This window comes from Mus caroli, chromosome 17, assembly GCF_900094665.2.
Source record: "Mus caroli chromosome 17, CAROLI_EIJ_v1.1, whole genome shotgun sequence".
Taxonomy (NCBI): Eukaryota; Metazoa; Chordata; class Mammalia; order Rodentia; family Muridae; genus Mus; species Mus caroli.
Window position 1 is genome coordinate 3,237,960 of NC_034586.1, and position 14,937 is coordinate 3,252,896.

The window sequence follows — 14,937 nt, forward strand, 5'->3', positions numbered from 1 at the left end:
CGTGGAGTTTTCCCCGGGAATGAGAGTCAGAGGCTCTGGGGCCTCTCTGCTGAGCTTCTGGTGATAAGGGCCTGCAGATGCTGGTACTTTCCCAGTGGCCTGCGTCTCTAACATGTGGGATGGACTCAGCAGGGCTTTTGAAATTCCCAGGTGCAAACAAGTACCTGCTCACAGTGGCGTCCCTGGAGCCAACCTCTTTTCTTCAGGGCTAGCATAAGGTCCATTTCCAAAGCACTTTGTCCTAGGCAGACGGTGCCTTCATAGCCTAGTGTATCACGGAAGGGTGACTTGCTCCCATGACCATGAAAAAAACCTGAGCTTTCCTCCTTGGCCAACCAATACATCCTGTAGCTCATAGCTAGGGAAAGGCAGTGCCAGGAATAGAACCTGGGTTTAAATGTTGCTAATGTCTTAGGCTGCTGCAGTTTCCCCTGTGAGGACACAGGTGAAGGCCTGAAGAAGTGGTGTTCAAGGGAGGGAACCCCAGAAGGACGGCACTTAGCAGTCAGATCAAGCTGATCTGATGGTGGTACTGACCAAAGGCTAACCACAAGCCAGACATTGTCCCCTGTAGAGAGGCCATGTTGCTATTTAATGTTATCTTTAAAGCAGCTCTGTAGAATCTGTCTCCATTAAAGATAAGGGCATGTGGTCAGAAGGGGTAGGCCAATGCTCCAGCCCCTCACCCAGCCATGAGAGACACTGTATTTTTTTCACTTGTGGTGATATGTGCCCCTTGTGGGGTATCCCAAGTTCTCTCAGGCCTCACTTTTGACATTCTGAGTGCAGGTGTCATGTGGCAACCTTGGCATGTCCCTCCCCTGCTGTGTGAGCCAGTAGAATAGAAGCCTTCCAGGCAGTCACAGCCTAGAGGCTGCCTGCTGGGTTGTGAGCATTGAGAGACCCCAGCAAGAAACACAGGAGGGGCTGTGGACAGACAGCCCTGCCGTGTAGACACCACTGCACAGATGTCCTCTGTGACTACGCTCAGCATGGAACAACTGGGGACCAGCTTAGCCATTTCATTTTACTTCAGCTGGCTTCCACTGAGGCCGTCCCCTGAGGTTAGTGGTTAGCACTAAGAAGTACAGCTGTATCATTACAGAAGAAATATCAGTTACTAGCAAAAGAAACAAGGAATAAATACAATTTAAAGATGCATTTTTTCCTCCTTATGTGCATGTTAGAAGTAAAATTGTTAGTCAGTGTGAATACTATATTCCACCATGATTACCTGTCATGATCATTATTAAAAGCAGAATTTAAACTTCTTTAACACTTTTTGTATTCCAAAACAGCCCACCTGAATGTTCATGACCATCCCCAGTGACTCTGCCTCGGGGCCCTGCTGGTGTATGGGGTGTGTAAATTGACCCAAACACGTGTCTCCCGACTCAGTCACTAGAAGGTTGTGTGTTAAGAGAGCAGTTCACATATGCAGGCTGGGTTGCCTGCTAGCTGGGTCGTTACTGAACTCTCAGTCTGATCGGGATGTTTGTGTTTACTCTGTCCAGAAGGCCAGCACACCTGATATGCTGAAAGCTTTCCATCAAGAAGATCCCAAACACCCTCCCGGCCCTGTTTTGAAGCAAGACACTCCCCCGTCCAGTCCGACACACAGCGCTGTCTTCTCTGGAGGCTTGAGACATGTGAGTCTTGTTCTAATACTGTCTCTATAAGATGTATGGTTATCAAGATATTGGGGGCCCACACAAGTAGCTCAGGAGCAGAGCACAGGCATGCACACAGCATAAGTCTGTGCTGAGTCCCTAGTACCAGGGAAGAGAACCAACCAGACAGGATCCGGCTGGCCTAGTAGACAAGGTGTGGTACATTGACTGCAAATGGCCCCGATAGACTCATATGTTTGAATGCTTGGTCCTCTGTTGGTAGAACTGTTTGGGAAGGATTGGGAGGTGTGGCCTGGTCAGAGGAGGAGTGGGCTTGAGCTTTGAGGTTTCAAAAACCCGTGCTATTCCCAGTTAGTTCCCTCTGCCTCCTGTTTGTGGATGACATGTAAGCTCTCCGCGACAGCTCCAACTCTCTGCCTGCCTGCCTGCCTGCCTGCCTCCTGCCTGCCTGCCTGCCTGCCTGTCTCTTGCCTCCTGCCTGCCTCCTGCCTCCTGCCTCCTGCCTCCTGCCTCCTGCCTCCTGCCTCCTGCCTCCTGCCTCCTGCCTCCTGCCNCTCCTGCCTCCTGCCTCCTGCCTCCTGCCTCCTGCCTCCTGCCTCCTGCCTCCTGCCTCCTGCCTCCTGCCTCCTGCCTCCTGCCTGCCTCCTGCCATACTCTCCAATAATGATGGTCATGAGCTTATCCTCTAAAACTGTGAGGCCCCTATATACTTTCTTCCATATGTTGTCTTGGTCATAGTGGTATCAATAGATATAAGACACAAGGAAAGGCCTAGACTGTTGTCTTGTGGTCAGAGGGTAAGAGTAGGGCTTCCAGGAGATCTTCAGTTAGGTTTGGGGATAGGGAAAGCCTGGAAATATGTTAAGGCTTGCTTTTTACCTTTTAAAAACTATTAACTTGTTGAAAACATTTTTATACCTTCAAAAAGTAATTGATAACTGTACAGGTTTGTTTTTGTCAACTTGATACAAAACGGAGTCATCTGAAAAGAGAGCACCTCAGTTGAGGAACCGCCTCCATCAGATTGGCCGGTGGACAAGTCTGTTGGGCATTTTCTTGATAGATGACCAAAGAAGGCCCAGTCCTTTGTGGGTGGGTGGCCCTGGGTTGTTTCAGAAAGCAAGCTGAGNAAGCCATAAGGCAGTGTGCCTCTCTGTGACCTCTGTTTCAGTTCCTGCCTCCTGGTTCCTGCCTTAAGCTCCTTCCCTATGCTCTTTGTGATGGGCTGTGGCCTGTAAGCTGAAGTAGACCCTCTCCTCCTAGAGCTGCCTTAGGTTCTGGATTTTATCATAGCAGCAGGAAGCAAAGCAGCGATGTGTCTTAGGAATAGTTTTAAAGTTTGTTTTGTTTTGAGATAGAGTCTCTCGATGTAGCCCTGGCTGGACTGGAACTTACTATGTAGACCACACTGTGAAGACAGTGTTCTGTTTTGTCTAGAAGACTCAGTAAGAAGTTTCCGTTCGCCAGGTGATGGCGGCGCACGCCTTTAATCCCAGCAGTTGGGAGGCAGAGGAAGGCAGATTTCTGAGTTCAAGGCCAGCCTGGTCTACAGAGTGAGTTCCAGGACAGCCAGGGCTACACAGAGAAACCCTGTCTCAGAAAACCAAAAAAATAAAAAGTTTCTCATATGCTTAGCGTCTTCTATGTAAGATGCACTTTACTCTCCTGCCTTTCATCAGCTGCTCACTAGCGTGTAATTCCCAAGTCCCCTGAGCAGTGTCTGACACTCAAGTGACCCTTGGTAAGCACTTAGCAGACTATATGTTAATCATTCATCACAGCTATCATGCTCTCTGAAAGCCTGCCCCGGTAGCTTCTCATCCCATACATTGTCATGTGACCCCGTGGCAGGTACTGCCAGTCCACCTTACAACTCAGCAACCTGAGAGTCTGGAGGTCAGATGGTTTGCCAGAGTCCTACGGGGGCTTCGGGTCTTGAGGTCAACCAAGCCAGGGATCGTAGGATATCAGATATGACCCACAGGTTTGTTGAGCTCTTGTAAGAAGTGGTTTGTCTTACTTGTGCCATCCTTGTTTCTCCTCTCCTTATAGCTGACCCCTGCCTGGAAAACCTTTGAGAATTAAGGTTGGGCAGAGGAAATGGCTCAGTGGGTAAAACTTATATCCCTGATGGCCAGAGTTCAAATCCCTGGAGCCCTATAGAAGCCAGGGGCTGTGGCATGTGTCTATAATGCCAATACCCCTACAGTGAGATGGGAGGTGGAGGCAGGAGACTACCCCAAAGCTCAAGGCCAGCTAGCCTGGTATAAATGATGCAGAAGACGAGGAACAACACCCAGTTATTCTCTTGACTTTCATGTGTGTGCTGCGGCATACGTGCCTTTACGTGAACACGTATCTATACATATTTGTAAACATTATACAAGAAAATGGATTTCAGAAGGTGTTTTAGGAGAAGTTAGGGCCACTACACTGAGCAGAGAGACAATGTGATGGGCCTTTTTTTTTTTAGGATCGTTTTTCTTGGCTTAAACTCAATAAGGAGCTCCACTCTCAACCCTTCTGATTTTTTTCTTGTGTATACCCTTCAAATTTATGATGGTGAGACTAAATTGTTGTCTCAACAAAACATCTTTTAAATCAAAGCAGTGTTTGCCTAAGGGACTCAAACTTTTCCATAAGGCAAGTAACTGCTTTGTTATTTCTTGTCCAAAGATGTTTCCTGCCCTTTCTGGAGAAATAAAAAGTTGGGCTAGCAAAGGCTTATGAAATGGACAACAAATAGAACCAATTACCCAACCTCCCAAGTAGTGAAATCAGGGCAAAATTAAAGCAAAATATTATTTTGGGATGATGTTCATAACATTTAAAAAGCGGGGGCCCAGGGCAGCAGGCATCTGGAAACATGGTGAATGAAAATGGCGACAGCTTCCCTGGAGGGCAGTTGGAGATAAACGCATACGATACACACACATCTCCAAAAACCTTGAGGTGTCTTCTCCCTGCTTCTGCCACAGCTTGCTCAACACACCTCTCACCTCTGTGTTTCACTTCTACCTCTGTAGGATCTCTTGAATAATTTAATAGTCAGGAATTTTTTTAAAGATTTATTTATTTTATTTATAGGAGTACACTGTCGCTGTCTTCAGAAACACCAGAAGAGGGCATCAGATCCTATTACAGATGGTTGTGAGCCATCATGTGGTTGCTGGGAATTGAACTCAGGACCTTTGGAAGGGCAGTCAGTGTTCTTAACTGCTCAGCCATCTCTCCAGCCCTGACAGGAAATATTTTTAAAGAGTGCCCTGGATGTTGCCCCAAATGTGCACCTCTGGATGTCCAGGGCAGCGTTGCTTATAATTGTTTTAGTTTTGGCAGCAGCCAAACAGAAAGCAGACTGTGGTTCCTAGCACATGAAATGCTTTGAACTGTGTGAACAGTAAAATAAGGTAGAATATTTTGTAGGGGCTGGTAGTCACTATCTAACAAAACCATAGGGAAAAATGAAGTTAACTCACAGGTGGTTTTGAAGCAGCCTGTATTTGACAGGAAAAGGAAGGGCTAATACAAGGAGGGAAATTGCTGGAGACAGCACAGCCAGCCGGGTAAAAGTCTGCCTGTCACCCGATAACCTACTTTGTAGTACTTTTCCATGTGTTCTGGGTTACTGGAATTTATCAATTAAAAGAAAAAAAAATCCAGTAGCTGTAATTCTCATAGATTTTCTACCTTTGCATGGTGGCCAGGCTCTGGACTCTGCTTGTAGTGATAGTTGATGACCTTGTGGCCTTCGGGGGGGGGGGGTCCCTGGCAAGTGAGATCCATGACACTCGTGTGTGCGTGTTCTTTACTTTGACGAGAGTTGGCTTTTGTTTTTAAGACGGACAGTGTCAGGGACACTAACAGGAATCAGGCCGCCAAACGTCATGGCTCTTTTGGGCCAGAACCTTCATGTTGACTCGATTTGCTGCTCAAGACTTGAAGCTTCTGTTCTGGGTAAAACCAGAACTGAGTCCCAGGTGTGAGAACCAGCAGCCACCTCTAGAGAGGTGTGCACCTTTATACAGAGAGCACAGTACTGCTCCTCCTGGGCTGATTTCCTCGGCAGAGAGTTCCTGAGCACAGAACCCAGGGCCTTCTGCATTGCAGGCAAGCTCTTTATTGCTGAGCTGTAGGCTCAGTACTAGCATTCATTAGCTTTGCCGTTCCTCCATTTCTTCTGTCTCTTAGTTTACAACCTCTCTCCACATCTCCCCAGTTTACATTTTTTTTTAACTCTCGATTGTTCTTGCTGCTGCACCGTCCTGTGTGTCCTTGAATGTATACTGTTTTAAAGTTGTTTTCCATTCTGGCAGTCACATGGTTTGATAAGACAACATTTTTCTGCATTCTGGCTATATTCTTGGCATTGATTAATTCAGGTTCCAGAACCTTTGAGATAATTTGATTTGGTTCCTATCTCTCTGCCAGTTCTGGCCATCCACCATGGGCTTTCTTAGTTTCTTCTCAGAGTACAGAGGAGCCAGTTGGGTATGAGAAGGAGAAATTATTTAGGCTTCACTGTTTCTATAAAGTCAACACGCTGAGATGGACTGCTCACAAATGGGGCAGTTAAGTAAATTTAATAGTGATAAGATGACTTAATCTTTGAGGCACAGGCACCCTATGGTACGTACACACCCTCATGTGTCATTTAAGCTTAGTTTACTCTAATATTTGGCAGTAATTTCCTTTTTTTTTGGTGCCCATAAAATTTAAATATGCTTTATCACTATCTCTGCAGCACAGTCCATCCACTAAGACATTTCATATAGTCTTCTTCATAATTTTGAGATTAACACTATCTTTCTCTGTTAGATTTTGTCATAGCCAGTGAGAGGCAGAGCCAGCCCAGCCCGGGAGCCCAGTTCTCTCTGATTGCCAGCCTTAGCCCCTCAGCCTCACTGTCTGCTGCTTTACACACACTTTCCAGCCATGGATACCGCCTAGCAGGAGAGTTACGCTAACAGAATGGCATATGAGCTCGCTTGCTTCATCCCAGTGACTCATGATAAAGACTTTGATGGGGTAACCTTTATCACCAGGCAACGAGACAAGGCCTGGTGAGGATGCTCCATTGCCTTAGGATTCAGCAGGTGGCAACTTAGGTTAGCAAGATGTAAGGGGATGCATTTATCAGTTTAACATGAGTCAGATGTATATTCACATGAATTGTGATTTATCATGGAAGCGGAATTGCAAAATATTTATTAACTGTGAAGTAATTTATTCTGTCTGCCATTGATCTCAGGGAAGCTTAATTAGCATCAACAGCACCTGCACGGAGATGGGTAACTTTGACAATGCGAATGTCACTGGAGAAATAGAATTTGCCATTCATTACTGCGTTAAAAGCTGCTCTTTAGAGATATGCATCAAGACCTGTAAGAACCTTGCCTATGGAGAAGAAAAGAAAAGAAAGTGCAATCCGTAAGTTGTTGCATTTTTCTTTTGTTGTTACAGTTGGATTTTTGTTTGTTTGTTTTTAATTGAAATTTTGGCATCACACAGCTGTGGTACTTTGCTAGTACTTTTTTGTTCATGCAAGGGTAAAGATCGGTCAAAATAGAATCAGAGTCTGGCTATTGCTTTGAAGAGACACCATGACCAAGGCAACTCTTATAAGGACAATATTTAATTGGGGCTGGCTTACAGGTTCAGAGGTTCAGTCCATTATCATCAAAGTTGGAGCATGGCAGCATCCAGGCAGGCATGGTGCAGGAGGAGCTGAGAGTTCTACATCTTCATCTGAAGGCTGATAGGAGAATACTGGCTTCCAGGCAGCTAGAATGAGGGTGTTAAAGCCCATGCCCACAGTGACACACCTACTCCAACAAGACTATACTTCTTAATAGTGCCACTCCTTGGGCCAAGCATATTCAAACCACCACTGATGCTCAAGGAGTGTTTTAGAGCATTTGAGTTGCTGTAACAGAAGGTTGGAGACTGAAACTGCAGACATTTGTCTTCACCATTTTGGATGCTGGTATCTGGTGAGGACCAGCTCTCTGGTTCATAGATGGACATCTGTGCCAGCAATCCATGGGAGAAAGGGGGAAGAGCTGCTCTTTGAGGACTCCTTTATAAGAACACAAATCCCACTTCACGAGGGCCACTCTCATACCTAACCACATCCCAAAGGCCCACCTCCAAATATACTCATGAGGCAGTTAAGTTCCAACAGAGGAGCTGAAACTTAGGAGCATTAAATAGTCAATGGCGCTACAGCCAATAAGTGGGGAAGGGTGACCTTCAGAAAAGGGCGTTGGAAGTTTGATTTCATACAGGAAAAAAATTATCATCTTCCTTCACACAATTCTTAAATAATTTTTGAAGATCTATTTTTATGTGTATGGATATTTTGCCTGCATGTATGTATGTGTGTCACATGTGTGCCATGCCCATGTGTCTTAACGGCTTTTCTATTGCTATGATAAAGCACTATGACCAAGCCTTGCAGTTTCAGAGGGTTAGCCTTTATGATGGACTAGTAAAGGAACGGCTGAGAGCTCGCATATTGACCCACAACCACAGGGCAGAGCGGGAGGGAGAAGGGGAGGGAGAGAGATTGAGTGATCAAGATGGAATTGACACAAGTCTTGAAAACTCAAAGTCTGCCCCCAGTGACACACCTCCTTCAACAGAGCCACACCTCCTAATCCTTCTCAAACAGGACCACCAACTGGGGACCAAACATTCAAATATATGAGCCTATGGGAGCCGTTCTCATTCAAAATCCCAGGAGAGAGGGTGTTGGACCCTATAGAACTGGAGTTACTGTGTGGGATCTGGGAACTGGACCCAGATCCTCTGTGAAACAGCAAGTGTTCTTAACCCTTGAGCTGTCTCTTCAGCCCCACATAAAACATTTTTAAAAAATGTCCCTACTGACATGAAAAGAAATATCACTATTTATCGAAAGGTGAGAATTAGAAGAGATGAGCAAAGGTTCTTTCTGTTCATATGGTTGGGCTATGGTTTGGGTTGGCTTTGGTTTTGTTGTTTGCTTGTGTGTGTGTATGCACACAGATCCTCCTGGAGGTGGTGTGGCATCTCTCCCTTTTTTATTTTTTAATCAAAGCTCGTAAGTATCTCTTTTGGCTGTAGAGATGAAGGGAAAGACTAGTCGGAAGATGACTGGAAAGTAAGGAGGAGAAGAATTATTATTCCTGAGCCACGGCGACAACAATGATCCAATGTAGCCAACTAACAGGGTTCAATGACCGTAAACCAGAGCTAATAGAGTGAGCCAAATCTTCTATCTCAGTCGATTCAACATGGGCTTTGCTCATAGCAGAGATTTGGGCTTGTAATTGAGCCATCTCATGAGTGATATCATTGTCTTTCCAAATTCTGAACAAATGATTTTTAGTAAAATTCCAATTATGACTTTTATTATAAGGTAATGGCATTATACAATATACTGAAAGCTGGCATGGCACTTGGCAGAAAGCTGAGCTTTAATATTTTCCACTTCTTGTCCTAATACCAAAACTACATTCTCTAAAACATCAAATTTTACTTCTAATTTTTGATCTATAATTTGTTGCCTTGCAAGTATTAAAGAGACATTTTTGTTTAAGTCATCAACAAAATGTGCAGTCTTTATATCAGAGACTAAGGTGACTGTTGAGACTATAAGTGAAGTTAGAATGGCTATTAGAGTAATATTAATTGAAGTATTAATGCCTACAATTAAAGCTGCAACAAAACGCTCTGGACTTATTAGCTCACTAACTCTCTTAAGCATTTGTAAGGCTACATCATCAAACGCAACATCCTCTTTTAAATCTACAGGAAGCATAACATAAGAAGGTCTTTGTAATATCAAAATAACTGAATAATTCTTTTTTTTTAAAGATTTATTTATTTATTATATGTAAGTACACTGTAGCTGTCTTCAGACACTCCAGAAGAGGGCTCCAGATCTCGTTACGGATGGTTGTGAGCCACCATGTGGTTGCTGGGAGTTGAACTCTGGACCTTCGGAAGAGCAGTCGGGTGCTCTTACCCACTGAGCCATCTCACCAGCCCAACTGAATAATTCTTAATTGAAATAGAATCAACACAGTTAGTTAGAATACATTTGGAACAGCTGACCTGATAAGATCGTTTTACTTTAATAATTTTTAAATCTGAGGACTGGCCAGCGAGTATACCATAAGGATAGTTTAGGCAAGAAATAATTGCCAAAGGAGTGCTCTTAGATTCCTTAGGCTTTTTTTTTTTTTTTTTTTTTTTNTTTTCAAGACAGGGTTTCTCTGTAGCCCTGGCTGTCCTGGAACTCACTTTGTAGACCAGGCTGGCCTCAAACTCAGAAATCTGCCTGCCTCTGCCTCCCAAGTGCTAGGACTAAAGGCGTGCACCATCATGCCCGGCTTCCTTAGGCTTTTTTTAAAGAACCATGTTAGTTGCAGCAAAAAGTCTAAATAATCCCCCAAAAAACATTAGAAATATTATGTGAAAGAGAATGACTGACATAAATAGGCTCCACCCATCCTGAAGTGAACCATCTATTAACAGACTCATTTATAAATGTATCAGGCCTATATCCATGAAAGAGCTGTAACTCATTAGTTAATTGTTTCCTATAATCATAAAATGGAGAGACTATGGAATAATCATAAACTTTTTCTTGAGTTTTCCAAGGATCATGTACTGAAGCCCAAAAACTAAACCCTCATTTAAGCCATCTTGGACTATCACCTGAAAACAAGGATACCCACAATTTGTCATTGTCCCGATGTTCTTGTGGACATTCTTTCAGAGGCATAGTTTCTTTTGGCCTTATAAAAGTTTCATTATAATTATAATTCAAAATCATTATTGAAAGCTCCCACATTATGATTTGGGGGGGCGACAGGATCTACCTGAACCATCAGAAAGAAAAGCTCTATAACTAATGGGAAGGCAACCCATGGAGGGTATTCCCTTTAAAGTAACACAGATTGGGGCAGAATCTGACATTCCCTCATTTTAATTACAGAGGAAGTCAAATGGGGGGAAAAATCAGCGTGTCCCCCTAGCAGCTCAGAGTCATGACTCTGATATGTACATCATCTCTCCAACCCATGGGATGAAGAAGTGGAGGGTGGGGAACATAGCCCAAGACGAGGTTGCAGAGGCACAGCATACCTGCATGGCAACCACAGCAAGCATAGCATATTTTCTACTGATGGTGGTTTCCCGATATCAGAGATTATTTGTTGTGCTCTCTGGGTGAGTTTCTTCAGTTGTCCCCAAGTGGGTGGATCTATCCCTGTGCTAGATGACACTGCAGGAGGAGCCAAAGCCACCCGTGGAGAAGGGAGATCAAGCCTCTTCATTCTCTTCATTACTTCCTTTGCCTTCTTTTTCTTCTGGGTTCTTGATAGAGGTTTTCTGGTGGAAGGGTCCAATAAGTATGCCTGGGATCCAGATTGGGGTCTCTGCATTCTGTGGAAAAACACATGCATATCCTCTTCCTGAGGTGGTTAACACATCTGGCCCTTCCCATGTGCCTGTTAAAAGAGCCTTCCACATTACTAAAGGAGTAACAGTAACTGTAGGGGAGCCCAGTGCTTTTGCATAGGGGCAAAGCCTTTATCATCTGTATTAAGGTGATTAATGATAAATAAAGCATGGCTTAATCATTGATGAGGTGAGTAGTAATGACCGCTAGATCTTAATCTCTGAAGTTGTACCTTAAGATTTTGATGAGTCCTTTCTATGATCACCTGACCTGGGGGGTTATATGGAATTCCTGTTGTATGTTCTATGCCCCATTGAATGCAAAACTTTGCAAAAGCTTGAGAAGTATAAGCTGGAGCATTATCAGTTTTAGTTCTTTTTGGCACACCTGAGGAGGAAAAGCACATAATAAGACGTTGTATGACAGCTTTCACAGCCTCCCCAGTTCTAGCAGTAGCCATAACCATGTGAGAATAGGTATCTACAGTAACATGTACACAGGCCAACTTTCCAAATTCTGGGATATGAGTTATGTCCATTTGCCACAAAACTTGAGGTTTAAGGCTCCTTGGGTTAACTCCCATTTTCAATGAATGATATGCATCAGGACAATGTTTACAATCCTTCACAATTTGTCTGGCCTGCTCTCGTGTCAAATTGAACATCCTTCTCAAGGCCAATGCATTCTGATGATGGAAAGCATGACTTTCCAATGCTTGTTCAACCATACTAGCAATCTTGTGGTCCTTCATTAATAAATTTGCCACAGCATTTCCTGGAGCCAATGGACCTGGCAGGCCAGTATGTTCTCTGATATGTCCTATAAAAATGTTTCCTTTTCTTGATTGAATTATATTTTGCAACTGAAGCAAGAGTGATATAATTTTGGAATTTCCAGATATAAGAGCTATCTCTATATCAGGAAATAAATGAACTACATATTTTGAATCTATATAAAGGTTAAACTCTTTAGGTATGTGTTCAAGGGCAGTAATAACTGCAATAATCTCCGCCTGCTGTGCATAAGTTTCTTTTGCTAATTGCAGGTCTATCTTTTATATAAACAACTGAGGTTCCATTAGATGACCCATCTGTAAATACCATGAGGGCATCATAAATAGGCTCCAATGCTATTTTAGAAGACAAGATTATCTCAGTTTCTTCTACAAACTGTAATATAGGGCATTGAGGTACATGATATTTAATTTGTCCCATATCATGAGCTAATGCTATTCCCCAACCATCCACAGTTTGAAGTAAATACTCCAATTGTTCCTTATTGTAGGGAATAACAATTTCATGCATTTCTTTGCCAAATAATTCCCTGGATCTTATTCTCCCTTTAATAATTAATTTGTTACACATAAAAGGGTAAGAAGATACCATTTTTACTTGAATATGAGGGAGATAAATCCATTATAGCACACCTTCTTGCCATAGCCATGCAGTAGGGGTGCATAGCCAAACAGTATAAGCTGTTTTAAGTATAATAAGAGACCATGGTTTTAAATAATTTATTTGTTTTACCTTTGCATCTTGCATCTTTTGTTCTATCAATTCTAGTTGTTTTAAGGCTTCTTTTTTCGTTTGTTTGTTTTTGTTTTTGTTTTTTGAGACAGGGTTTCTCTGTGTAGCCCTGGCTGTCCTGGAACTCACTTTGTAGACCAAGCTGGCCTCGAACTCAGAAATCCACCTTTAAGGCTTCTTTTTTGAGCTGTCTCTTAGACTTGGAATCAGGATCTCCTTTAAGAATTTCAAATAAATGATGCAACTGTCCTGTGGTAATTTTTAAATAAGGTCTAATCCAATTAATATTTCCCAATAATTTTTAAAAACCATTGAGTATTTTTAATTTATCAATCCTAAGTTGCAACTTTTGAAATATGATATATTCATTATGAATTGTTTTTCCCAAGTAATTTATTGGCCTGTTATGTTGAATTTTATCAGGGGCGATAATTAGTCCATGCTGGGTTAATACCTCAATCATATTTTTCAAAATTAATTCAGTTAAATCCTTTTTTTTCTGCTATAAGAATATCATCCATATAATGTAAAATAAAAGCCTTTTTATACTTAGCCCTAATGGATCTTAAAGCTTGATCTACAAATTTTTGACAAAGGATAGGACTGTTCTTCACACCTTGGGGGAGAACCTTCCATTGATACCTTTGAAATGGCCTTTGAAAATTAACAGAGGGAATGCTGAAAGCAAATCTTTGTATGTATTCTGGTTGTAATTTTATAGTAAAGAGCAATCCTTTAAATCTATAACTATAATATAATGACCCTCTGGAACAGCTACTGGGAATGGGAGTCCTGGCTGTAAAGCTCCCATATCACACACTGTCTTATTAACAGGCCTAAGATCTTGTCAGAGTCTCCATTTGCCTGATTTTTTTTCTTAATGACAAACACAGGAGTATTCCATGGACTGTTAGATTCTTCAATATGTCCTCATTGCAGTTGTTCTTCTACTTCTTCTACTAATTGTTCTAAAGCCTGTGTCTTTCCCTGAGTTAAGGGCCACTGATTCAGCCACACAGGCTCATCACTGATCCATGAAATTTTATCTGCATCTGTGGCCCCTATAAAAAATGCTGCTCATTCCATTTTTCATCTGTGGTTAATTTTATTTTCATGTCCCCTAAGATATTTCTTCCTCATAAGGAGAATGGCAGAGAGGAAGTAATGTAAGGTTGAAAAGTACCCACTTTATCTTCACATTCCCATCTCAGGATTTTTGAACTCTGAGCTACATTGGGAGCTAGCCTCAATCCCACCAGAATAGAGGTTATATGAACTCCAGGCCATGTTCCAGGCCAGTCTTTTCCTGCAATGCAAGACCTATCTGCTCCTGGGTCATTGGATATTTTTTCCAACTACTTTTATAGTTTTTAAGGGTCTTTGTCTAGTAATTTCTTGAGTCCAAGCTGCCACCTCTATGGAGCCAAACCCTTCATCTCCTCTAGTCTGTTTTAGTATTGGGTTGGGGAGTTGCATATAAGGGAGTAGTATTATCTGAGCTACCCATTGGCTTTTATGTAGTTGTATTGTTTCTTTTAATGGCCTAATCATAATTTTTACCTCTCCCTGGAAGTCTGAATCAATTATTCCAGGAAGTACTTCAAATTTTTTCTTACAATTTAAACTTCTCCCTATTATAAGACCAAAGGTGCCAGATGATAGTGGCCCTTTAAATCCTGTATCTACTAATTACACTCCCTCATAAAGAGAGAGTATGTAATCTTTATCTACTGTAAGATCTAATCCTACACTTCCTGATGTTGCTCTGGGTAAAACTCAAGATGTTAAACTCAGAGGCCAGAGGATTCAGCTTGCTTTTACCTTCCTCTGTCTCCCTTTCTTGCCCTTCTTGTTTATTTGTTTTGTTTTATTTTCTATTTTAATTTTGGGACAGAGGGCATGCCTCTCACCCCATTTTTTTGTCTCCTCTTCCAGAGGGGTTCCATCCTTATGAAATTTCTATTTACATTCATTTCTCCAATGATTTCCCTTCTTATACCAAGGACATAACCACGGAGGTTGGTTTTTCTTATTTTTATTTTTTGACATCTGCTCTTCTTTTTCACAGTCGAGGCTCCTATGTTCCTGCTGGCCGCAAGAAAAGCATGAAACCTTTTGGTTTCTTCCTCCTTTTAAGTTCTGAACATAGGCACTAAAATGTTGCCCTTGCATTGCTGTAGCATAGGCTCTACCCAGGACCATGGCTGGTGAGGCATCTGTACATGCTTTGATGGAATATGGCATGGTCCCTGTTTTTCTGATTGATCTAATTAGTTCTTGGTAGAGAGTTTTGGCATTTTCCCATGCAAGTTGTTTTTTTTTTTTTTTT

The 14,937-nt window shown here is 42.5% G+C and overlaps 1 protein-coding gene across 1 annotated transcript in view; it reads left to right on the forward strand.

Annotated features, from left to right (window-relative positions):
* Window positions 1-14,937, forward strand: part of Sytl3 (synaptotagmin like 3) — a 78,757-nt gene that overhangs the window by 48,769 nt on the left and 15,051 nt on the right. Inside the window, exons 10-11 of the mRNA XM_021186111.2 lie at window positions 1,515-1,649; window positions 6,883-7,061. Coding sequence (XP_021041770.1) covers window positions 1,515-1,649; window positions 6,883-7,061 — 314 coding nt within the window. The remainder of the gene's footprint in view (window positions 1-1,514; window positions 1,650-6,882; window positions 7,062-14,937) is intronic.